Genomic DNA, 27522 nt, shown 5'->3' on the forward strand with positions numbered 1-27522 from the left:
TCTGAATGACACAGGTAACCAGTGTAGTGACATCAAAACTGGAGAGATGTTCTCGGATTTTCTTTTCCTGGTTAGGATTCTAGCAGCTGCATTCTGCACTAGTTGCAAACGATTTGTCTTTTTTGGGTAGTCCTGAGAGGAGTATGTTACAGCAATCTAGTTGACTGAAAACAAACGCGTGAACTAATTTCTCAGCATCTTTCAATGATATAAGAGGTCTAACTTTTGCTATGTTTCTTAAGTGAAAAAATGCTGTCCTAGTGATCTGATTAATATGCGATTTAAAATTTAGATTACAGTCAACAGTTACCCCTAAGCTTTTTACCTCCGTTTTGACTTTTAATCCTAATGTATCCAGTTTATTTCTAATAGCCTCATTGTATCCATTATTGTCAATCACTAAGATTTCAGTTTTCTCTTTATTTAACTTGAGAAAGTTACTATTCACTGCGGTGGGTTGGCACCCTGCCCAGGATTGTTTCCTTCCTTGTGCCCTGTGTTGGCTGGGATTGGCTCCAGCAGACCCCCGTGACCCTGTGTTCGGATTCAGCGGGTTGGAAATGGAAGTTACTATTCATCCATTCTGAGATACAAGTTAGACATTGTGTTAGTGAATCAAGAGAATCGGGGTCATCAGGTGCAATTGATAAATACAGCTGTGTGTCATCAGCATAGCTGTGGTAGCTCACGTTGTGCCCTGAGATAATCTGACCTAATGGAAGCATGTAGATTGAGAAGAGCAGCGGACCCAGGATAGAGCCTAGTGGAACACCATATAGGATATGATGTGTCTTTGAGTTGTAATTACCACAACTAACAAAGAATTGTCTCCTTGCCAGGTAGGATTCAAACCAATTTAAGACACTGCCAGAGAGGCCCACCCATTGACTAAGGCGATTTCTAAGAATATTATGATCAATGGTGTCAAATGCGGCACTCAGATCTAAGAGGATGAGAACAGATAAATGACCTCTGTCTGCATTTACCCGCAAATCATTTACTACTTTAACAAGTGCAGTTTCTGTGCTGTGATTTGTTCTAAAACCTGAGAATAATAGCATGTTTATTGAGGTGCTCATTTAACTGCATAATGATTGCCTTCTCTAGAATTTTACTTAAGAAAGGCAGGTTAGAGATGGGTCTAAAATTTTCAAGAGCAGAGGGGTCGAGATTATTTTTCTTAAATAGGGGTTTAACTACAGCAGTCTTAAGACAGTCTGGGAAGACCCCTGTATCTAATGACGAATTTACTATGTCAAGAACATTATCAATTAGCACGCCCGTTACTTCTTTGAAAAAATTTGTTGGTATTGGGTCAAGGACGCAGGTGGAGGGTTTCATTTGAGAAATTATTTCATGTAAATCAGGTAAATCTATCCTAGTCAAAGAGTTTAATTTGTTTATAACGGAATACTGGGGTTTAGGAGGATCCTTAGTGTTGGAGAGATATACTATGTTAATTCTAATATCATTATTTTTTTGATAGTATCGTCAGGATGCATTAAGATTCCCTCCTTATTCTCACCAACTCAGTTATATCACAACACTTTCATATTTTTAAGGGAGCCAGACAAGGCTGACCATTCTCCATTCTTTTTTCTTTTTTTAACACTAGAATTACCAGAGCCTACGAAAAAACTCGTAGATCCGGCCCACCTTAAATCGCTTCTTAAAACCTTTCTCACCTCTCCGCAAGCGTCTTTTGTCATCTAAATGTACTGATAAAGACAAGCTGCCAGCAGCCGGCTATTCCATCCCCCCAACGACTTAGAACGTAAACAAGCTTTTCCCAGCTAATGCCTTGATTGATTATCTGGGAGTGAAGTGGAGTTTTAGAGTAGAAATAATAAGATTGTTATTTGGAACACACGCATTTCATATGTGTTGCATTTCTACAGTAATCTGTGTAAACACATTGTTAAAACAGAAACGGTTTACAATATTCTAGTAGCAAATGACAAAATGTAGGCATAAACTATATAATGTATGAAGCCTGAAGTCCAAATATCAAAGAAACACTTTCACAAAAGGTACAAAAAAAAGCCACCGCCAAAAAAACCCGTCTTGGTGTGAGACATTGACATGGCTTAACTATCACTGCTTCTGTGGCGTAATGGTATCAGTCGCTGACTGGGAATCAGAAGGTCATGAGTTCGATCCTGCACAACTCCCATTTGAGAAGTGTTCTTATTTTCACTATTTTAGAATAAAATGATACATTTGATTTCAGTCTGTAACAGCCGGTGTAATTTATGATATTTGTAAAGGTTAGCTTTATTTTTTTAAAATTCACTTTTCATTGTCTCAGTCGCGTTCAGGATCCATCCCTACCACCCCCCCACCTGACACTGCTGTTTTTACATAAAGACGCGCTATAGTTCTGCAGTGTATCACGATACATACGACCGCGTGTTTTTTTCCCCCAGTATTGCCAGTCCCCACGTGTTGCTGTATGCTGTTTCTTTTGTACTCCAGGACATGCAGAGGAAAGCATAGTAAAGAGCAGTAACTTCAGCGCTATATGCAATCATCAGACACTCCCCATCTGATGCTGTTTTCACATAAAGACGCGCTAAAGCTCTGCAGTGTACTTGTGACTGCATTGTCGTACCAATGCTTGCGAACTGAAGTGTCTGCATGCACTTTTCGTGGCATTATACGTGTATTTTTTGAGCATGCCCATGTAGCTCAAACACAGGAACATATGTTGATGTAAAAGTATAACAAAACAAGTGCACTTTTATTCAAGACTATAACCGAAGAAAAAAGAAAGCAAGTTACAGTAGGTGGAATGCTAAGAACTGCTGATTTCCATTCTGTGCTATATAACTGTTAACATTTGAATCTGATGATTGCATATAGCGCTGTCTGATTTAGTGTGCGCAAGAACATGCAGGTGGCCAGTTGCTGAGTGCTACAACGCACATTTTAAAAAAAGAAAGAGACAAATATATGTGACGTTTTGAAGAAATCATTTTATGATGCGAATAGTACCAATCAGAAAACATCGTCGAAGTAATGCAATATTATTTGAAAACGAACAGCGTCAGGTTGGGTGTGAAGTTATACTGGCGCTGTTTGAGTCAGATCAGAAGCTGAATAAGCTCCTGTTCTGACTCTAAGTAAAAAAGCATGAATTAATCAACAGAAATAACCGCGATTAACATTTTAAAGTTAACGATTTACAGTGCATACCAATTTATAAATTAAATGTCCGTTTGAGGAAAAAAAAACACTTTCTTCAAAGCTGGGAAACGAACTCGCCTCTCTGTGGCACAGTAAGGCAGTGGTGCTCCAAGTCAGCAAACCGTCCTTATAACTTATTTTTTCAAGATCCATAACACACAGACAGAGCACTGCGTAATACAGAGACAGACAGGCAGAGATATACAAATAAACACGGAAGGCACATGTACTGAAAGAAAAAAAAAATCAACATGTGCGTTGTTTCTGCAGCACTGAATAAGCTCACCCGCTCTAACCACCCCTCCCCCGATCTGACTCTCTAAGTAACAGAGCATCCCACATGAAAATATAACGATCTCATTAACTGACAGTGCATACCAATTTACAAATTTTATGTCTGTTTGAGGTTAGAAAGAAAAAAAAGAAGTAACACTTTATCCCCAGCGGGGAATTGAACTCATGTTTGTGAGGCAGAGAAAAGCTACTCGGTTTGAGAGGCAAATCTTAGCACGCTACGCCACGGAAGCTGTTATATGGTGTGTGAAGCTTTTGTGGAAGTGTTTATTTTATCTTAGGAACTCGGGCTTTACACATTCTATAGTTTATGCCTACATTTTGTAACATTTATTACTAAAATATGAAAAAGTTTCTGTTTTAGCAATGTGTTTACACAGATTACTGTAGAAACAGAACACGCATGAAATGCATGTATTCCAAATGGTGATCTATTATTTCTATTCTAAAACTCCAGCAGTTCAGTCACTCCCAGGTAATCAAACAAGGCATGAGCTGGGAAAACTTAGTGAACGTTCTGCGACGGTGGGGGATGGAATAGCCGGCTGCTCGCTGCTCCTCTTAATCGGCACATTTAGAAGACAAAAGAGAGGTGAGAACGGTTTTAAGGTGGGCCGGATCTACGAGTTTTTTCGTAGACTCTGGTAATTCTAGTGTTAAATTAGTCTTTCTCTCAAGCCTCTTGCCATTGCTTATCTTAATACATAATTCACCTGCCTCCTCACTCACTCACTGACGCCCGGCCGAAGCTGAATGCGCAGTCGCCTTCTGCGCACGTCCGAAGCCGAATGCGCAGTCGCCTTCTGCGCAGCTGCCCGAAAAACCTTACAAGACCGACATCCAACCCCAACATCGCGGCAGGCGGCAGATTTACGGCCACGAAAATTCAAAGAGGAAGGCGACTTCGATTAAAGCTCTAGAGGCCTGAAAGGCGATTTCGACTACAGCTCAAGGCCTAATTACGCATTCTGATTCAATTACGCATTCATTCAATACACCTATATCAGGTTTGTGGTGCTTATACTTATTACTATTCCATATTGTACTGGAACATTCATCATTCAATATTATACTATAGGCCTGGAAAATTATTCAACTAACAGTACAAGCCTGTACAGTAATGAGTAAAGCGGACTACAATCATTACAAAACAACTTCTTCGTTACTTATCATTTGTTCTTCATACACTGCTGACACAAACTCGTGACCGTTTCATCTTACATTGTTGAAACGAGCTCTTTGTCTAGTTCATACATAAAACCTGATTTATATGAGGAGCCAAACAGGCCATAAATCATATTATATTTGTAATCTATTTGAAATCTACTGGTTTATGAGTATTTACTATTGATTTAAATGCATAATTCATTGGTTTGTATGCGTACAATACTGGTTTCATTCATATGAACTATATTGTTTCGTATCTGTTTACTATCAGTTTGTGTGTGAGCTATACTGGTTTGTATAAGTATGCTACTAGTTTGTATATCAACTATATTGATTTGAACTTTTATTACTGGTTCATGTGTGTTTTGTTATTGGTTTTTAAGTAAATTGCATTGGTTTGCATTCGTATCTTGTCAGTTTGTGTATCAGCTATATTGGCTTGTGTTTATATACTAGGTTTGCTTATGTGTATAGCATTGATCTTGTATATGCACTATACTGTTTCACATGTGTAATATACAGTATTGGTTTCACATATGAACTCTATTGGTTTTGTGTATGCACTAGATCAGGGGTGCCTACACTTTTTTGGCTTGCGAGCTACTTTTAAAATGAGCAGGTCGAAATGATCTACCTACATTAAAAATGATATATATATATATATATATATATATATATATATATATATATATATATATATATATATATATATATATATATATATATACTGAGTATACTTTATGCATAAAATATATGTTGTCGTACCTTGCATAACTGAATAACCTTTATGGCACAATAACAATTCAATACATTTATGGTCACAGTATTTGGATTTAATAATCTTCATGTGGGAAAAGGCTGATTTGCATAAATAAGTAGAGCCGAATAATGCAGTCAAGAAGGTAGCACTTTTCCTCATGTTTGGGTACCTTTCCTCTGTGAGTAAGTTCCAAAACTGTCCAAGAGTCTCAGACTTCGGCTGAATGTCATCCTGTAGTGTCAAAATCTCATCCTCCACTGTAGAGGAGTTTTAGGTGAAAAAGTGTTGCAATTTTTGATGCGGGTGAATCACCCTCAACATTTTCCCTAAATGGATAGCACTTAAATGTAGCGATTGGCTCAAGTAAAGCTGAGTCTTGAAACCGTCTATCATAGTCTGACAGGCAATTTTCAATCTGCTCTCTGTAGCGTATGCTGTCAAGTTGCGCACACGCCTTCCATTGCGTCTCCAGCTCTGACGCAAGGTTTTGGATGTTCCCCAAATCAAGGCACTGAAGCTTTGAGGACAGATGTTGCATTTTTCGTTTGAAAGCATTAACTGAGCTAATCATATTGACCATGGTTTTCTCCTTTCCTTACAGCTGTAAATTAAGCTCATTCAGCATGTTGGTCAGATAGTAAAAAAAATGCCAAGTCTAGCGGCCATTGATCGTTATTAAGTTGCTTGTATTCTGCATGTTTAATGACAAGGAGAAACTCCTTTTTCTCCGGCCAGGGGTCTTGAAATCTCAGCAGGAATTTCTCCCTAGCCATCTGTCTCAACGAGGGCCTCTTTTTTTCTCATCTCTCCATCTTGGAAGGACTTCTTATGCTTAATGATTGAGTGACCTGGAATGATGCTTCGGTGTGTCTGCCTTTGCTTTTGAATTCAGCCAAGTGAAAAATGATGGCTGTCTGATTAACTGCGATTTTAGTTCCCTCTCCTTTCTCTTTCTCAGATCGCTTTTCGGAAGGAAGTCATTTTCGTAGTTTTTATGAACAGTTCAAAAGTGCCTTTCCACATTTTCCTTCTTTGGAATAGCAATATAGATTGACAGATCAGACAAATGCACTTCGATTGTGACATTGTGAGAAAAAAAATCTCTTCCAATTCCACATCCAGCCCATACCCTCCCCAAACAATTTTTTTTTTTAAATCCTTTCTTTAGTCGATATAAATTAGAAGGCTAACTAGATCACAGCCGGAATTTTGCAGTAGCTCACGTGTTTGATCGTGCGTGCGGGATGACCAGTGTGTTAGAAAAAAAGAGATTTCAGACTGGCCGCCCTGTATGTCAATCAAGTGGCAAATGCCATAGGGAGGATATATGATAGACTAAAGTTTAAAAAAAAAATTTCTGAATGCAACGCGATCTACCTGCACTACCTTTCCAATCTACCGGTCGATCGCGATCGACGCATTGGGCACCCCTGGTTTAGAGCATTCAACAGAAATCACCCTATGCAAGAACCCTGCTAAACTCAAAAAATCCTCAAACATCAAGACAGTGTCAGTGGATTCGTCTAAGATTTTTGCCTCATATGTTCGAAATATATTAAAAATCCCATCATAGATTTGGTTAACATTTACTGTTCAAGTAGCCAATCTACTCTTAAAACTGACTAATTGTTTTCACCATAAACTAATCTATCCATTGATGATGCCCCCACAGTCATTGAATAAATTAGTTTGCTGTCATGACAAACACTAATTTTTGGAAAAAACACTGCTTTTTTTTTTGATTATTAACACTAGAATTACCAGAGCCTACGAAAAAACTTGTATATCCGGCCCACCTTAAATCGCTTCTTAAAACCTTTCTCACCTCTCCGCCAGCGTCTTTTGTCATCTAAATGTACTGATAAAGACATGCTGCCAGCAGCTGGCTATTCCATCCCCCCAACGACTTAGAACGTAAACAGGCTTTTCCCAGCTCTTGCCTTGATTGATTACCTGGGAGTGAAGTGGAGTTTTAGAGTAGAAATAATAAGATTGTTATTTGAAACACACGCATTTCATATGTGTTGCATTTCTACAGTAATCTGTGTAAACACATTGTTAAAACAGAAACGTGTTATATATTCTAGTAGCAATTGACAAAATGTAGGCATAAACTATATAATGTATGAAGCCTGAAGTCCAAATATCAAAGAAACACTTTCACAAAAGGTACAAAAAAAAGCCACCGCCAAAAAAACCCGCGTTAGTGTGAGACATTGATATGAATTAACTATCGCTGCTTCCGTGGCGTAACAGTATCAGTCGCTGACTGGGAATCAGAAGGTCATGAGTTCGATCCTGCACAACTCACATTTGAGAAGTGTTCTTATTTTCACTATTTTAGAATAAAAAGATACATTTGATTTCAGTCTGTAACAGCTGGTGTAATTTATGATATTTGTAAAGGTTAGCTTTATTTTTTTAAAATTCACTTTTCATTGTCTCAGTCGTGTTCAGGATCCATCCCTACCGCCCCCCACCTGACACTGCTGTTTTTACATAAAGACGTGCTATAGTTCTGCAGTGTATCACGATACATACGACCGCGTGTTTTTTTCCCCCAATATTGCCAGTCCCCACATGTTGCTGTATGCTGTTTCTTTTGTACTCCAGGACATGCAGAGGAAAGCATAGTAAAGAGCAGTAACTTCAGCGCTATATGCAATCATCAGACACTCCCCATCTGATGCTGTTTTCACATAAAGACGCGCTAAAGCCCTGCAGTGTACTTGTGACTGCATTGTCGTACCAATGCTTGCGAACTGAAGTGTCTGCATGCACTTTTCGTGGCATTACTGTATACGTGTATTTTTTGAGCATGCCCATGTAGGTCAAACACAGGAACATATGGTGATGTAAAAGTATAACAAAACAAGTGCACTTTTATTCAAGACTATAACCGAAGAAAAAAGAAAGCAAGTTACAGTAGGCGGTTGATATGACAGCTTGCATGGTGGAATGCTAAGAACTGCTGATTTCCATTCTGTGCTATATAACTTAACATTTGAATCTGATGATTGCATATAGCGCTGTCTTGTTTAGTGTGCACAAGAACATGCAGGTGGCCAGTTGCTGAGTGCTACAACGCACATTTTAAAAAAAGAAAGAGACAAATATATGTGACGTTTTGAAGAAATCCTTTTATGACGCGAATAGTACCAATCAGAAAACATCGTCGATGTAATGCAATATTATTTGAAAACGAAGAGCGTCAGGTTGGGTGTGAAGTTATACTGGTGCTGTTTGAGTCAGATCAGAAGCTGAATAAGCTGAAAAAGCTCCTGTTCTGACTCTAAGTAAAACAGCATGAATTAATCAACAGAAATAACCGCGATTGACATTTTTAAAGTTAACAATTTACAGTGCATACCAATTTATAAATTCAATGTCCGTTTGAGGAAAAAAAAACCACTTTCTTCAAAGCTGGGAATCGAACTCGCGTCTCTGTGGCACAGTAAGGCAGTGGTGCTCCAAGTCAGCAAACTGTCCTTATAACTTATTTTTTTCAAGATCCATAACACACAGACAGACAGAGCACTGCGTAATACAGAGACAGACATGCAGAGATATACAAACAAACAGGGAAGGTACATGTACTGAAAGAAAAAGCACTGAATAAGCTCACCCGCACTAACATCACCCCTCCCCCAGATCTGACTCTCTAAGTAACAGCGCAAGTACAGACACAAATCAAGTGCATGTGTGTACTGTATAATATTAACAAAAAGAGCAGCTTACTACTGAAAACTGCAAATATAGGAGTGAGTGGGGATCGAACCAGTACTCTTGATCACACTTGGTTTGCGTCTGTACTTGCGCTGTTACTTAGAGAGCCAGATCGGGGGGAGGGGTGATGTTAGAGCGGGTGCGCTTATTCAGTGCTTTTTCTTTCAGTACGTGTGCCTTCCCTGTTTGTTTGTATATCTCTGCCTGTCTGTCTCTGTATTACGCAGTGCTCTGTCTGTCTGTGTGTTATGGATCTTGAAAAAAATAAGTTATAAGGACAGTTGTTCATGTTAATTGCAGTCTCAATTGTTAAAAAAATATTTTAAAAGGAGCATCCCACATGAAAATACAGTGGAACCTCGAGATACGATCACCTCTGTATACGAGAAATTCAAAATACGAGGAAAGTATGAGCGAAAAATTCAGATCTAAATACGAGCATTGGCTCGTGTAACGAGCCACGAGCCAGGCTGTGGGTATAGCTCGCGGCTTAGCAAGGGGGCGTGGTAGCAGTTGCGAGCCGCGATCTGCGGTGTCTGCGTTTCTCACTTAAGTGCACAGGTGGGAAACTGCCCACATCCATGATTGTTCCTGTGGCTGATGGGCTGCAGCTGCCATGTCCTCCCCGCATATATAGAGAAGCGCGAGCCGGTTAAGGGGGAGAAAAAGTAAAAGAAAAGAGAGAGAGAGAGAGCGCGCACGCGCGAGCACAAGCAGGCAGGCAGGCAGGCGGGCGGGCGAGTGAGTGCAGGCTCGCGTGTAGCTGAACAGTGAGCTGAACAGGCGAGCCAAACAGCTGAAGCAGGACGGTGTAGAGAAGGTCAGCTGCATTAAGAGTGTCTCGCCTGTTGCAGAGCCCGCAGGTGAGACGCTAACAGAGAAGAAGCACCGGGGATTGTCATCTGTTTTTTAAAGACGGCATCCTTTTGACGTTTTAAATTCGTGTTAAAGGATTGTTATTCTTGTGTATTTTAAACCTCCACTTCACAACTGTTTTAAGGATTATTTATTTAAAGATTTATTGAATGCTCTACTGCACTTTGGACACCTGTTTTGATTCTTTTAATAATCAGTTATATTATTTACCAGTGTTATTTATTAAAGGTAGACTACAGTATATATAATTTATCAGTGTTATTTGTTAGGAAAATTGATTTTTATGTTAATATATTTGGGGTGCAGAACGGATTAACTGGATTTCCATTATTTTCAATGGGGAAGTTTGTTCTAGATACGAGAAATTCACTATACAAGCTCAGTGCTGGAACGAATTAAACTCGTATCTAGAGGTTCCACTGTATAACGATCTCATTAACTGACAGTGCATACCAATTTACAAATTTTATGTCCGTTTGAGGTTAAAAACAAAAAAAAGAAGTAACACTTTATCCCCAGCGGGGAATTGAACTCATGTTTGTGAGGCAAAGAAAAGCTACTCGGTCTGAGAAGCAAATCTTAGCGCGCTACGCCACGGAAACTGTTATATGGTGTGTGAAGCTTTTGTGGAAGTGTTTATTTGGTCTTAGGAACTCGGGCTTTACACATTCTACATTTTGTAACATTTATTACTAAAATATGAAAAAGTTTCTGTTTTAGCAATGTGTTTACACAGATTACTGTAGAAACGGAACACGCATGAAATGCAAGTATTCCAAATAGCGATCTATTATTTCTATTCTAAAACTCCAGCAGTTCAGTCACTCCCAGATAATCAAACAAGCCATGAGCTGGGAAAACTTAGTGAACGTTCTGCGACGGTGGGGGATGGAATAGCCGGCTGCTCGATGCTCCTCTTAATCGGCACATTTACAAGACAAAAGAGAGGTGAGAACAGTTTTAAGGTGGGCCGGATCTACGAGTTTTTTCGTAGACTCTGGTAATTCTAGTGTTAACAATTTCACATGGAGCATGATGTGCCAAGAGAAAAGAGCACTACTGTCTTTTTAGATGTATCGGGCAAAATGTGAGCTGATGTGACAATTTGTCATCGCATACTATATATTAAATTGAAAACAATAATTTGAACATAATTACCTTTTGTAGTTTTGACCTTATTTCTTCATCTTCAGTGTTCTTAAAATTACATTCAACATTTTTGGGTCTACTGACCAAGGCATCATAAATCTCAGGTGACAGAAGCTAAGGTCTTGGACCTCCATGTACAAGGCAAACAGCAAAGGCTCTCTTACCGCAATGAAACAAATGCATGTAGTAGAGTCAGTTTACAAGAAAAATGGTAAGCTTACTACACCGTATCAAAAAGAATACATTTGTAACAGAAATATTTTAAGTTATGCATAATACAAAATGTAGTACAATGTGAATGAAATTCATGTAAAATTAGATATCCATGAAAGTACAGTACTTAATACTCTTAACTTTGTAATCATTAAGTGTAAAACTCTGTAATCTCATTTTACTAACTTGAACAAAAAAAAAATTACTGCCCTATTGACGTGTTTTTTATGTTATGGCCCCAGAAAGACAGAACTAGATTGAAAATATCTAATCAAAAGTCTTAGGAATTCTCTGCAATGTTCTCCAACATCAACAGTGTCTTCTGGATCGCCAGCATCATCAGTAAACTTAATGGACATACATTTGTAAGGAGAATATGTATTTCTTTTAAATCCACATTCTGCTCCCTCCCACAATGATTTATTATTGTTAAAAATGCTGCTTTCTTCTTCATTAAGTACATCAGCCAAATTTTGAAGAATATCTTCAAGAAGGAAACTGACAATGAGAAATATGGAAACCTTTCATGCATAAGATTATGTCAACAACACACACAGCTATTCCCTGGGTTCAAAAAATTAACAATGTTAAGATTCAATAGAGTTGTCACTGAAGATAATGGGTCCTTCTATTTCATCATTGTCTGTCGCTTCCAAAATATTGATAAACTGGCTACAGAATAAAAGTTTTTTTTAAAAAAAAAAAAAAGAGTAAAAAGGATGTAACAGTCAGGGTATCAAAATTGTGAATACAATTTACCACAGGCATGAGCTTACCTGGCATTGACTTTCCACAAAGCACTACAACAAAAAGAAACAAAAAACATTTGACATATTATGCAGTTCACTAAAACACTTTAGTTCCCTTATTCGATACTGTAATATTTTATTAAATGAGATTTTTCTTTTATTCATTGAAATACTATTTTGAAGAGTAATACCCTAGCTATAAAATATTTATCCAATTACAACCAACAAACTTTCAACTTCCTTCCCTTCTGCTTGCATTGCTCTTAATGACAAATGCAAATGCCTTATTGGCCACAATAACCTCTGTCAGGAAAGCAGATACCAAATTGATGTTCAAGCTTTCATTTTTACATAGTTTGTTCTTAATTTAACATGGACACTTTCTATTCTACTAAAAAGAAATAGTATTTAGTGCAAATAGGTACTGATAAGGGTCACTTGGCTATTTTCTCCTATAGCAGCTGTTAAATATGCATTTGCAAACATACTCAGAAGTTACATTTTCTCAGTTTTTGTCACCAGCTGATCTTGTAAATCAGTCAAAGTACTTTCATCAATTCTAAAACCAGGCAGTGATCCTTTTGCATATAACCACATTATCTGTCATTTGAAAACCAGGTATTTGTTGAGATTGTGTTTAATATTATTGTTGGGGAAGAAAAGAATCTTGGTTAGAATGCATGTTGCACAAACATTAAAAAATGTACTTTGTAGTATCTCAAATTTAATTAATGCAGTTCTGTGTTTCAGTATATACTATGACTGACACATAATCTTACTGTTGCATTTCATAATGAGAATCTTGACTTCATTGTGTTCTGTTTCATTGTAAGAGTTTGTACACTAAAACAAATAATCCACAATTATGTAATCATTGCAAAGTTTACAAAATTACCCAACACAACATTCTCTCACCCACTTATAAGGTTTGCAAGGTGTTCAACCCTATGCCAGCGGCATTTGGTTCCAGGCAGGATCCAAGCCTGCCAGTCCAAAACAGGAACATTTACACAATTATCATCATCGCAATAATGCTATCATACATACCCTGTATATTATATCATCAGAAGACTGAAAAAGTGTTTAGTTTGATCTAAGCTACAACACATGACAGAAAATACTTTGTTTATCACAAATCCAGATATTTGTCTAGCCACTGGGTTTTGTTTAACAACTTTATTATGCAGACCCATGAGAATTTCAAATCTGAAGTACAATGCTTATAGTTCATGAAAAAAGGATTTTTTTTTCCATAACCATATTTGAATTCAGGGCAGCATGGTGGTGTAGTGGGTAGTGCTGCTGCCTCGCTGCAGTTCCTCCCTGTGTGAAATTTGCATGTTCTCCCCGTGTCTGCGTGGGAGTTAGGTGCATTGGCGATTATAAATTGTCCCTAGTGTGTGCTTGGTGTGTGTGTGTGTGTGTGTCTGTGTGTGTGTGCGTGCCCTGTGGTTGGCTGGCGCCCTGCCCGGGGTTTGTTTCCTGTCTTGCACCCTGTGTTGGCTGTGATTGGCTCCAGCAGACCCCCGTGACCCTGTAGTTAGGATATAGCGGGTTCGAAAATGGATGGATGGATATTTGAATTCACATAGTTCTGCTGAATGTGGGGAATTCATACCTTCACTTGAAATAACCATATTCGTGGGGTATAACAGAAAAATTATGTACATTAAACAAGCTAAACCAAAGTAAATCTTACATAAACATTTTTTTTCTTTTCAGTTGCTCACTATGCTTATATTCCTTGTTGAAATTTGTCAAAACATTTTTCAGAATGGCAAAATCCTATGCATACTCCAAACTTTACATTTATATTTGCAATATTTTAACTCCAACTTACAGACCAGAAGCATGGTGTACAAAGGTCACCAATTAAATCTGAGCCTTTCAATCACTTTGAAACCATTAGCAACAGTCTGCAAGTGTGTGGTTCACGATGGAAGGGTTATAAAAATGATATTAATGATTATAAAAAAATCATATCAAAGATTTGTACTGTGAAAGAGCAGGATGCAGATAATTTACATTTCAGAAAATTAAACCTGAACATTGTATTGTAAAAGAACAGATAGTGGATAACTTAAAAAGCATTCATGTTTATTATATGTTTGAATCAATTTTATTGTTGAAAACTAATTGCAATTGTTCAATTATTTTTATATCCCAATCCTTTTGAAACTCCACTGCATTCCTCACATGACCATTTCAAATAGCCATTGCTTTGTTCCCCATCTTCTGGGGGCACTACATCCTTTCTAAAAGTGTTTGGGCCACCAATTAATTTTTTAAAAATTCTTGAAAGAAAAAAAAATTGTCTACAGCATACTGAACCTTTTAATCTTTTCTTTTCTTTTTTTTAATAAAATCAGTATAAACTTGAACATATTAGAGGGAAGAAACAAATGTGTATATTTTTGGCCCGTCTTGCAGAACTTTTTGAAGACTGTAGCATATTTAACCTTGTACAAAAGTGCAGAACATTTACATTGTTTTCCTGAGAAAGTTGATTACTTCTCTATCGGCTAAATTCACAGAGGTCTCAGAAGAATATTGAGATTCATTAGGTGGTTGTAGGATTTCATACTGTTCAGCCATGCCATTGGATGATGAACTTGTCTAATTCAGTTCTTCGTCAACTGCTTTCAGAAGGGTTGCTCATAACTCATGAAATTAAATTTCTGTAAACATCTATATGCCTTGAATTATCCATTTTGAAAGACTGAAAATTGTCCACAGTTAAGATTAAACTACAATTGTATATAAAAAGGCAAATTGCCTACACAAATTCTAATGCCAGTTAGCTGAGATATAATCTCACTGTGAACTCTGAAAATGGAGCAATATATTTCTCTATTTTAAAATTTGCATTTAAACATTTAAACACTGTACCAAATGCACATCATGTTTTCAGATACGCCATGTTTTAGAATGAACACTGATTAAAAAAAAAAAAAATCCCACCGAGAAGCAGAGTCTTTATAAAGAATGTCTTTAAAATATTCAGTAATATGATGAAGCCAACTAAAATAATAAACTTTGGTTTCCCAAATGCCAATAATTTAGTGAAACTGCCAAAAACCTCAAAATAGCTGAAACTGGATGCAAGGCACCAACTAAACTGTTTACAGTGATCCCTCGCTATATCGCGCTTCGCCTTTCGCGGCTTCACTCCATCGCGGATTTTATATGTAAGCATATTTAAATATATATCGCGGATTTTTCGCTGCTTCGCGGGTTTCTGCGGACAATGGGTCTTTTAATTTCTGGCACATGCTTCCTCAGTTGGTTTGCCCAGTTGATTTCATACAAGGGACGCTATTGGCAGATGGCTGAGAAGCTACCCAGCTTACTTTCTCTCTCTTTCTCTCTCTCTTGCGCTGACGTAGGGGGGTGTGAGCAGGGGGGCTGTGTGCAGCTGCTTCCTGAAGGACATGCTGCACGGAGCTTCGCATACTTAAAAGCTCAAAGGGCACGTATTGATTTTTGACTTTGTTTTTCTGTGGCTCTCTCTCTCACTCTCTTCATGCTCCTGATAGAGGGGGTGTGAGCTGCCGCCTTCAACAGCTTTGTACCGGCGGTGCTTCGCATACTTAAAAGCCAAAAAGCCCTATTGATTTTTTTTTTTGACTGCTTGCTTTGCATTCCTTTGAAAAGGAAGATATGTTTCCATTCTTTTAATTGTGAGACAGAACTGTCATCTCTGTCTTGTCATGGAGCACAGTTTAAACTTTTGAAAAAGAGACAAATGTTTGTTTGCAGTGTTTGAATAACGTTCCTGTCTCTCTACAACCTCCTGTGTTTCTGCGCAACTCTGTGACCCAAGCATGACAATATAAAAATAACCATATAAACATATGGTTTCTACTTCGCGGATTTTCCTATTTCGCGGGTGGCTCTGGAACGCAACCCCCGCGATGGAGGAGGGATTACTGTACATTTAATTTCAGACTTAAGGGCCAATGCCATTAAACAGTAATATTTACCTCCTAACCCTTTCATAAACTGTAGCGAAAATGTTCACCGCTTTTAAACTACCCATTCCTCTTCATGTTCGAAAATGGCTGTTTCAGCCTTGAGATGCTTTTTCTTGCCCCTACCCAGAAAGCTAAATGAACAACTAATATAGTTTGCACACAAAGCTGCAACAGTATTCATATGTAAACCAGTACATTTTATATGAGAAACAGATATAGTGCACACACAAAAACATTTTACACTAATGATACCGGCATAGTACACACATAAAACCAGTACAAGACTGACATGGACTCGATCTAGTGCATACACAATAGCAATAAAGCTGATACACGAAACCGATATATTAGAACATTAGAAAAATCTAGACGAGAACAGGCCATTCAGCCCAACAAAACTCACCAGTCCTATACATTTAATTCTTCTAAAAAAAACATCCAGTCTAGTTTTGAAAGTCCCTAAAGTGATTCTCTGTGTAAAAAAAAAAAAAAAAAAAAAAAAAAAAAAAATTCCTAATGTTTGGAAGCAGTGTGTTATGGTCCGAGGAACCATATCAGAATTGGGTAATGTTAAGAGTGCTGTTACACAAGGGTCAGTGCTAGGGCTACTGCTATTATTAACATGTATCAATTATTTGGATAGGAATATAAGTAAGAACATGCTTAAGTTTTGGAGATGATACCAAGATGGGTGGATTGGTTGGTTATCTAGAATTCGTTGAATCACTAGTGAGTGACCTGGATGGCATACAGGCTTTGGCAGATTTGTTGTATGTGAAATTTAATGTCAATATATGTGAAGTATTACATATAGGTAGTAAAAATGTTAGGCTTGAATACACAATGGGAGGTCTGAAAATCAAAAGTACACCGTATTAGAAGGATTTAGAAGTCATAGTGGACTTGACACTATAAACTGCCAGACAGTGTTCAGAAACCATTAAGAAGGTGAGCAAAATATTATGTTATATAGTACCATATGTAGAATACAAGTCGAAGGATGTTATGCTGAAGCATTATAAAGCACTTGTGAGACCTCACCTGGAGTACTGAGTACAGTTTTGGCCTTCAGGCTACAAAACAGGACATAGCAGTACTGGAAAAAATCTAGAGAAGAGCAACCAGGCTGATTCCAGGGCTCATGGGGATGAGTTATGATGAAAGATTAAAAGAGACAAGCTTTTTCAGTTTAAGCAAAAGAAGATAGGGGCATGATTGAAGTATTTCAAATTATGAAAGGAATTAGTATAGTGGATTCAAAATGTTACTTTAAAATTAGTTCATCAAGAACATGGAACAGAGTAGGAAATATTTTAAGGGTAAATTTCTCATAAATATTAGAAAGTTTTTCATCACAGAGTGAAACAAAGACACAAGGAATATGTTGGCAAATAGTGTGGTAGACGGTAAAACCTTAGGGACCTTCAAAACTAGACTTTATATTATTTTGTAAGAATTAAGTAAATAGAACTAGTGAGCTTTGTTGAGCAGTACACATATTAAAACAGATTGCAGTAGACGGTAGGACTTCAAGGACTTTCAAAATTAGACGATGTTATTTTGGAAGAAATGAGTGTATAGGATGGGCGGCACGGTGGCGCAGTGGGTAGCGCTGCTGCCTCGCAGTTGGGAGATCTGGGGACCTGGGTTCGATTCCCGGGTCCTCCCTGCGTGGAGTTTGCATGTTCTCCCCATGTCTGCGTGGGTTTCCTCCGGGCGCTCCGGTTTCCTCCCACAGTCCAAAGACATTTAGGTTACGTGGATTGGTGATTCTAAACTTGGCCTTAGTGTGTGCTTGGTGTTTGTGTGTGTCCTGCGGTGGGTTGGCACCCTGCCCAGGATTGTTTCCTGCCCTGTGTTAGCTGGGATTGGCTCCAGCAGACCCCCGTGACCCTGTGTTCGGATTCAGCGGGTTGGAAAATGGATGGATGGATGGAGTGTATAGGATTGGCAGGCTTTGTTGGGTTGAATGGCCTGTTCTCATCTAGATTGTCCTAATGTTCTAAATTCTAGTCTGAAGTCAAGTCTTTCTTATCCCAGCTCCTTTGGAATGGCAAAAAACTCAGACTTAATGATTTTGCTTTGATCTGGGATAGCTTGGATATTGGGACTTGCTTACTTATATTTAGAAATTTTTCATTGGGTATTCACGCTTGCATCTATTTCAGAGTAATTGGCATTTATTGATAGCACGCTGTCTTGGCTCCTGATTGAAGTTAATGTGGCCTCTCCCAGATATTCCTCTTTAACCTGTGATTAGAGGTCCATAGCAAAGTTCAGCTTTTAAATAAATAATCACATCACGATGGGGTGTGGGTGTGTGGAAGTGGTGATTGGGGTGCTTGGCTTATGGCACACACACATGCAAATGTGAGTGGATCATTCAGGTGCCTTGTTCACACCTTGGAGTAGTCAAAGCACCACACCTGCTCCCAGTCAGGTAGAATTAAAAAGGAGCCTGCATGTAGTGATGGACGGAGTGAAGCCTCACAAAGCATCAACACGTTTGAAGCAATTGTGTCAGAAATCGTATCGAAGCGTCAAAGCATTTGACACTCACCTCTCTAGGGACACCTCCTGGCCATTTTCATTAACATTACACAAACTTATGATCCACTTCAATGACATCTGTTATAACTCTTATTGCTTTTATTTTTTCGCAGCTACAGACTGACAACGAAGAGAAGGGTTCGTCAGCAGCTTCTAGTGTGTGATGTCTAAAAAATGTAAATATAACTAACGCCGACAGGCAGAATGCACTATACGATAGCAAGAGTTAAACAAAATAAGACGCCTCACTCATGGATTCCCGGCTCTTTCAATTAGTATTTACTTTTGCACTGTATCATTATAATCGCTCCTGTTATTAGTATTATAATTAACCCTCATCTTTTCTTGAGATCACATTTAATAGCCTTAAATGTTTTCTTTGGTCTGACTTAATTAAAACGGAGTAGACAGAAAATAAAGGTTTATCCCTGTACTTTGCCATGATATAGGTAAGCACATTTGAGAAAGAAAAGGTGAAATCCTTAAATCATAGATGTTATTATTCGATCAAGTATTAAAATATTTCATTTATTAATACTTTACAATATTTTTTGGAGCTCAAAAGTAACGAGTTTGCTACGAAGAAAAGACGCCATCAGTGGCTCAATTAACTAAGGTGGTTGCTTTTCAAATTCTGAGCGTAGTGCTAGCCTGAGTTCGATCCGAATTAAAGACTCATCATAATTAATAATAATTAAAAAAATAACCTTGAGTGAAATCTTTATAACCAATTTAAACTAAATAATTTTGAGAGATACTGTGGAAGGATCGCATAAGAGATCTGTTCGGGAATCATCCCCACTTAGAATCGCCATCAAAATGCGATGACTAATTGCTTAAGGCAGCTCACGTATTTACATTAATTCATCTTCTATTCATTGCCATTTGACGTCCATGAACCCATCCATTGAATAAGGTGATAACAAACCCACTGTTGTAGATCGAGTTGAATTTGCTCTGCTGCACCAAACATTCAAAGGTGTCAATCCGGAGCACATCAGAGAGGCTGAGAGACACGGTGCAGATCAGTCACCGGCACACTGACACACAGACACACACGGGACACTCCAAGGTGAGCAGTGCATGGATCAAGTGAGCATTGCAAGTATCAAGGTCGACATTAAAGATCCTCTTGAGTGCTGAGGCAACAACAAAAAGCAGCAGGATAAGCACATCTGGACCTGCTGCCGAAAAAGCATTTGCTTTTAACAGCAGCATCCCTCCCTCGTGAACACATCTTCAAGGTCCAGACAGGCGATCAGTAAAACGTTGTCTTAGTCATAGCACAGTGCAATAATAAAACATTTCCTAAAACATATAGTTGTTCAGTCTGTATCATTCCTAAGCAATCTTCCAGGTATAGAGGCACAATCCCAGTTACTAACACATTTACTGTGTAGCTCTTCCCCCCACCCCCAACTCTCAAAGTAAGAACACATTCCATCTTATTAATTTAATATTTAAAAATTTAAACCGCTAAACCCGCCATCAACAACTACAATAACAGTTTAAATCGTCACTCAAATATTTTTTTTTTGTTATAGACATAAAACAAGATGCCCATTTCCATTTGATATATCTTTACTAGTGTTCTCGCCTTGGTCACTCTCGGTCCACGGTGGAATTTGCTGTTAAATGGAAAAAAAAAAAAAGAAAAACAGACTCTCTTGGGTCACAATTCACAATGGGTGGATGTGGGACCCAAACCCACGCAAGCCTTATTATGGAGACGCAACGCTACCGCTGCACCGCTACTGTTTTCAGCAGGGTGGATGTATATAATGTATGTTTTTTTATGTATGTATGTATGTAATGAAGACAAAAACAATTATATATAGATGTATACTATATGACATACGTTCAGTGTTGCATGAAAACGTTGCATGAGGCGAAGAATGGATATTTATGAGAGTATTATAGTGAGAGATGTGTCGTCACCCGTATTACTAAAGCTCTTCTTTGCAGCATTATGCATTCTACAAGTCGGCATTTGTATGATGTATAATTTATAATTTTATTTTTTGCCACAAAGTATTATCGGGCACAATCATTTAACATGTATGGATCATCCACAAACATTCATTTCAATGGGAATTCTGTCGATTTTTTGAACTCTGTTGATGCCATATGTACTTCAAACGGGAGCTTGATGAATAATGATTAGAAGCACTAAGCAGACATGCACACTGGAATTGTCAAGCTTGGTTAGAAGCACTGAGCAGACATGCGTACTGAGATTGCATCATGACGAGGCTCGAGCAGACATGCATAGTACTGAGATTGCAGCATGATGGGGCTTCGATGCCTCGAACATGCACACTGGGTTAACAGAGGCTTCGAAGCCTCGAGCAGATTCAAAGCCTCGGACATGCGCACTGGGTTAACTGAGGCTTCGAAGCCTCGAGCAGATTCGAAGCCTCGGACATGCGCACTGGGTTAACTGAGGCTTTGAAGTCTAGAGCAGATTCAAAGCCTCGGACATGCGTAGTACTGAGCTCATGATGGGGCTCCAAAGCCTCAGACATGCGTAGTACTGAGCTCATGACGGGGCTCTGAAGCCTCAGACATGCGTAGTACTGTGATTGCGTCATGACGGGCTTCGAACGGGGCTTCAAAGCCTCAGACATACGTAGTCCTGAGCTCATGATGGGGCTCCGAAGCCTCAGACATGCGCAGTACTGAGCTCATGACGGGGCTCTGAAGCCTCAGACATGCGTAGTACTGAGCTCATGACGGGGCTCTGAAGCCTCAGACATGCGTAGTACTGAGCTCATGATGGGGCTGTGAAGCCTCAGACATGTGTATTACTGAGATTGCGTCATGACGGGCTTCAAACGGGGCTTTGAAGCCTCAGACATGCGTAGTACTGAGCTCATGATGGGGCATCCGAAGCCTCAGACATGCGTAGTAATGAGCTCATGCCCGGGCTTCGAAGCCTCAGACATGCGTAGTACTGAGATCATGACGGGGCTCCGAAGCCTCAGACATGCATAGTACTGAGATTGGATCATGATAGGGCTTCGAGCAGACATGGTCACTGGTTACTGAATCTTTGTGAAGCCTCAGCACACTCAAAGGCATTGACCTCTATATTTTGAGAGTCTATCTGACACTTAACTCTCTAGTTATATTTTGTAATTCGTATTGACATTACACACTTCAGTTGATATAGTTAAACTACAATTCACGTAGTTGCTGAGAAGTAATTATTGTTCTTGTGGATTGCTGTAATTTCCTTTGTCTGATACATAGTGTCAAAGATATATTGTCATATCAAATTTATATATATAAAAATATTAGAGAAAAGCCAAGCAAAATGACACCTTTTATTGGCTAACTAAAAAGATTACAATATGCAAGCTTTCGAGGCAACTCAGGCCCCTTCTTCAGGCAAGATGTAACATGTGGCAGGATCGGAAGAGGAACTAGTGTGATGAAGAGTGGAGGCAAGCTGGCGGGATTTAATGTCCCATGAGAGGTCTGTGGCTGGAGTTTGCAAAGTCAGGATCACTTCTGCTGAGTATTCCAGCATTCCATGTCTCTGTTGGCTGAGTAGACCCTAATGGATGAGCAGCAGAAATGTCAGATTTGAAGATGGATGCCCCAGGGCTTGTAAATTTTTATATAACTACTTCTTGCTTGTGATTTTAACGTCGTTTGAATGGATTTTTTTTTTGATGACTTTTGATTTCACACTATGGGTTTTTTTTATTCGGACAAAATTATGTATTGCAATATTTTCACTTCCTGTTAGGTTTTAAAAAAGCAAAGACACTTTTTGCAACAACACCTTAAAGAATGTGTGTGTACTCATTTGCCCAGTTAATCTTGGTACATGACTATGTACGGTTACAGGTTGAAGAGGCTTCCAGAAGTGTTGAGGGAGAGTGGAGCCAACCCAGACCATCACATACCCTCTTTTATTTCTGAAAATAAAACCGTATTTGCTGAAAATGAGTTCAATAGAGTCTTATACACTTGTTATATGGTACATCTTAGTGGTGGAACTTAGATCTGTTCTCATGGTGTCACTATGACCTCTTTCCTCTCATAATTTGCTGTCTTTATTTATTCTCTGTCGTCTATTACAAAACATGTTTATACATTGTATACATAAAGGCATTAGGCCCTTGAGAATTTTTATCACTGTGCACAATCAATTTACATTTAGTCTTCTGCAGGTTTTTTGCTATCAGATGATGCCCTGTGTTTTCTTTCAAGTTTGCGGGTACTTTTTTGCAGATGCTCTTGGAATATCCCACAGCCTCAACTTTTTAGTGTATTGTCTACTGTTCTTTCCTATAAAACTTGTTTCTCCCCTTTTTTTTCTCCTGGATTTGTCTTCTCTTGTTGTCTTTGTTTCCAACAGAGGCAACTTTACTTGCTAAACACAATCCGCTTCACTATGTTAGCTTTGAATTTCTGGAAGAACTTATATTACATCTCATAATATTAAAATTTTGCATATTTAGGTACAATAAGTTTGAATATTTTAAGCATTCAATTTCCACTTTGTATACTGGATCCTTCCTTTTCACTTAAAGTTTGGATCTTGTACTTTTCATATTTTTTGCAGGTCATATGGTTCTAAGATTCTTATGCTGTCTGCCTCTGATTACTTCAATCAGTAAAAGAAACATTAAAAAAAGCCTTCAGCAAGGCTTCCATTATTTACTGCATCTTTTCTTTATAAAGTCATAGCTTTGTGTAACAAATGATAATGACTGGGCCAATTATTCCTAATGGGCAGATTCCAGGAATCACTTTTCCTAACAAGCAATACACTGTACATCAGTGCACTCCTTGGTGACACTCTTTGCTTCAAGCCATTTACCATGGTTTGTTCAAGGGGATGAATTAGCCATTTAAAGATGGGGAAAAAGCGCCTATTGGTTGCTTAGGTCCATTGTATGTATGCTATGTAGTTGCCACATGGTTAATTGAGTGACATTTGCAGAATGAATGCAACAATAGGTGTTATCTTATTAACCAGGATTCAACAAACTTCTGTTACTACTATAGTATTCAGGTGCTGAGATCCTGGTGCACCTGTCCATGTTTTCTCAAAGTACGTAACTATATATACATGGTCAGTTTTTGCAAGCTATTTTTATGAGTCACTATGTGTTAAAAATATGTCCATTTTCATTGATTACCACTATTAAAATCTCAGCTTGATTAAGCAATATTATCCAAACAAGATATGAATGTTAAAGTGTACACCTTTTGTCATTTGAATGATCTTGTTTATGGTAAACAAAACAATGAGTTGGAGCAAAACTACATCTGTGATCAAAATGAATAAAGGTAATTTTCTTGCTGAAAAAATAAAGAACAGAAACCTGTGTATTGATCAAAGTTGTGACCAGTTTATTTTATCTATACAATATAAATTGATTGCGAAGTTTCAGTAAATGTATGTTTTATTTTGCTCTGTTTACTAAGTGCTTTTATGTTTTATTCTTTTGGCTTAATGATTTCTTCTGCCAATTAGCAGCGACTTCATTTTTAGAGTTTTTTAACTCTGTGTAATTGAAAAAAGGATACCCACTTAGTGACGTCTTATATACCAAGGTTAAAAAATGTAATATTTTTAGTAAATACATGTTAAAGTGTTGTAATATCGATTTCCTTATACAGGTTAAGAAGCAGCCACCTAACCTGTATTCTCAAATTGTTGCACTTGGCCTGTTAAGCTTAGGACTGAATTTCAGAATCCTCCTCGTATATGAGACTTTAAATGGCCAAGGTTCTATCTGAGCACACATTTAGCTTTCAGGGTGCCATCTACTAAAGATTCCAATGATTTTCCAAGCAAAATAGCCACAGAACATCTACCGTTTAGCTACAGGGGCCGAAAACTAGTAAGAGATGCCCCATCAGTCTGAATAGCTGTGCAAATTTATAATATTTAAGAACTGTGGCTGTAGCACTTGGTGTTGAAATTATTATTCTTTTATCAATTTGTTTTTTGGACCCTTTTTATTGTTTTAATGACTTTGATATTTTATGCTCCGTATTGTTTTTAGCAATGTTTAATATTTTTGTATGTTGTTGAATTTTATGTTTATGCAACAACGTCGGGTTCTCTCATTAATGATATAACATTCATTACTTACAATACAGCTGCATTTTCACATAGAATTATCCCCTGGTTGGATAAAGAGAGTTTTTTTTCTTGTAATTCTCAGTACTTTCGCAGTAAAAACAAGAGAGGTTTGATTCAGTCTTCAACATTGACATTGTTTCAGAATATTTTTTTTAGGTTTTCTACCCTTTAATTTAGTGCTTGCTGTTTATTTCAGTCTCCTACATTTTTAACCTTTTCCTGTCAGACTGTGTTAATGGTTTCAAGCCAATCATCTGCTGGCCTCATTTGTCCTTGCAAAAATTCCTGTGCACCTGCATGTACATACATTATGTGGTGCTACAAGTCAACTTCCAAGCTGTTTTTGGTAAGACAGAAGAGATACTGGGAGCCTTGGAAATCCAGGATAAGAAGATCTTCTAAGCATATTAAATGGGCTAGCTCAGACTCCTATCGTAGATTCCCCAGAATAGGGTGGGTGGTCTAGGTGTCCAAGACTTTGACTTTGTGTCTTGGCCTTGCATTATAACTGACCAGTTTTTGCTATCCAATCTCATTGTCTCCTGACCATAGTTTAATGATATTATAGATTTGTTAGAGTCTATTCCATTTTTGTTACTGAGTTTAAAATTGCTTTGATTTACCATGTGTTCAAACTAATTTGAATCTTTATGTGTATGCTTCATGTAATTACTGGTAGTCATTTTTAAAGTTTGTAATTGCATTTACCTGTCAACTTGTTACCATTGTTTGACCCTGCACTCAGTAACGAGTGCTTTTAAAAAACAAACTAAAATGAATTGAATAATAATGAAATTATGACTATTTCTGTTTTGACTATCCTTTTGATAGTATAAAATTGTTCTGTATATTTGCAGTATGTTGGGGCACTGGTTGATTCTGTTTCCTCATATCTTCAAGAGAATGAGTTCAAATTTCAGCCTGCTATACATCTGAGTAATTTTTGTATGCTTGGCCCATATCTTCCAAGGTAGATTGGTTTTCATCATGAAGGCATAACTATTGCATCAATAGAAGACCTAAACATGTACATATGGTAGATGTGAGTGTGGATCTTTTGAGTGAAGGGGTGCCTTGTCTGGGGTTAGTGTTTGGTTGGTTTTTGTGAGCCTGTTGTTGACAAAATAAACTGACAATTGAAACTAGATTTCAGTTAAACAAAGAATATGTTGCTGCTGTATGTTATTCAAGCTAAAATGAGATATTGTGCTTCATTTTACAGGATAATGTTAATCTACTGCTTACAGAAGAAGAGATGTACAATCTTATGGACACATTCAAAAAATGCAATATCATCCCAGGTAGGTGAGTACACTAGGTCTGTGTGTTTGTGCCTGTCTTTATGTCCCTTCTCTATTTCTCTGTCTTTCTGTTTCGGTGTGTGTGGAAAATTTAAACTGCCATATTCATATTTTATTCATATTTTAAAAAAGGCATTTATAACACACATGCATATTACAATTTATTGTTGACTGTAGGGAGTGCTCCAACTCCCCAAACCCAACACAAACAGGCTTAAATACAAAAAAAAGTGTAAGAGATTTTTTTATTCGTGTGAAACCCTTTTCAGGCAAGTGAATCCCATGCCACAGCCACAAGCACAAAACAAAGTACATAGCAAACAATACTCTATTTTCTGCTCTTTTATTGTCTTTCTTTCTCTCCCTGTCACTGCCTTCTCGGCTCCTACCTGCAAACTTTGTCCTCTCCTCCCGACTCCAGCTCCTCAAGCAGCTCCTTTTAAATCACCAGAAGTACTTCTGTGTCCCAAACACTTGCCCCGGGAGCACTTCCAGGTAAGGTGAGAGCCCCATGAAGTCAGGCTCATCAGTCCCTGCAAAACCCCCTGCTGGCACCCACTGAACCCAACAGGGCTGAGCCAAAGAACTCCAGATCCCATTATGCCCTGTTGGAATCCAGGGAGCTGGTGGGGCCATGTAGCATTCCGGGTGACACAATGCCCTATGTATGCTATCTCTGCCTGTCCTTCCCGACTGAGGGTGTCCCAGCCGGGCCAGGCTCCTAGCCATCCCTCACAATAAGATGCCAGTCAACCTAATTGTGTATCGGTAGAAAAAAGAAATGAGAATATAGAAAATTTAAATAAGAAAAATACAGTTAAATTTAATATGGAACACATTTACTGTACTCCTATCCTCACGATTCTTTAGAAACTAACACTATCTGGAATATTTTTAAAGTAGCGGGGAAGAAGCTGTTTAGTTTGTAATGTATAAGATAAACATACTGTTAAGATCGGAGTAGGCTGACAGCACAGACATTACATGAAAGTATCCATCCATCCATTATCCAACCCATTCTATCCTAACTACAGGGTCACGGGGTCTGTTGGAGCCAATCCCAGCCAACACAGGGTGCAAGGCAGAAAACAAACGCCAGGCAGGGCACCAGCCCACTGCAGGGCACACATACACACACATACACCCACACACCAAGCACACAGTAGGGACAATTTAGAATCGCCAATGCACCTAACCTGAATGTCTTTGGACTGTGGGAGGAAACTGGTGTACCCTGGGGGAAACCCACGCAAACACGGGGAGAACATGCAAACTCCACGCAGGGAGGACCTGGGAAACGAACTGCAAGGCAGCAGTGCTACCACTGCTCCACCGTGCCGCCCATGAAAGTATCAATTTACCCAAAGTGAACACGCTAGCGATAGGCAATTTATTAGTGAACAGGAAGCAAGTGTACTGCAATTAACACTAGAATTACCAGAGCCTACGAAAAAACTCGTAAATCCGT

General features: G+C 38.5%; 1 protein-coding gene across 2 annotated transcripts in view; it reads left to right on the plus strand.

The window, feature by feature from the left end:
- phf24 (PHD finger protein 24) overlaps window positions 1–27522 on the plus strand; it is a 211262-nt gene that overhangs the window by 78647 nt on the left and 105093 nt on the right. For both annotated transcript variants that reach the window (XM_051930143.1, XM_028805156.2), the window contains exon 4: window positions 25976–26054. In XM_051930143.1, coding sequence (XP_051786103.1) covers window positions 25976–26054 — 79 coding nt within the window. The remainder of the gene's footprint in view (window positions 1–25975; window positions 26055–27522) is intronic.

This window comes from Erpetoichthys calabaricus, chromosome 7, assembly GCF_900747795.2.
Source record: "Erpetoichthys calabaricus chromosome 7, fErpCal1.3, whole genome shotgun sequence".
NCBI classification, from domain to species: domain Eukaryota; kingdom Metazoa; phylum Chordata; class Cladistia; order Polypteriformes; family Polypteridae; genus Erpetoichthys; species Erpetoichthys calabaricus.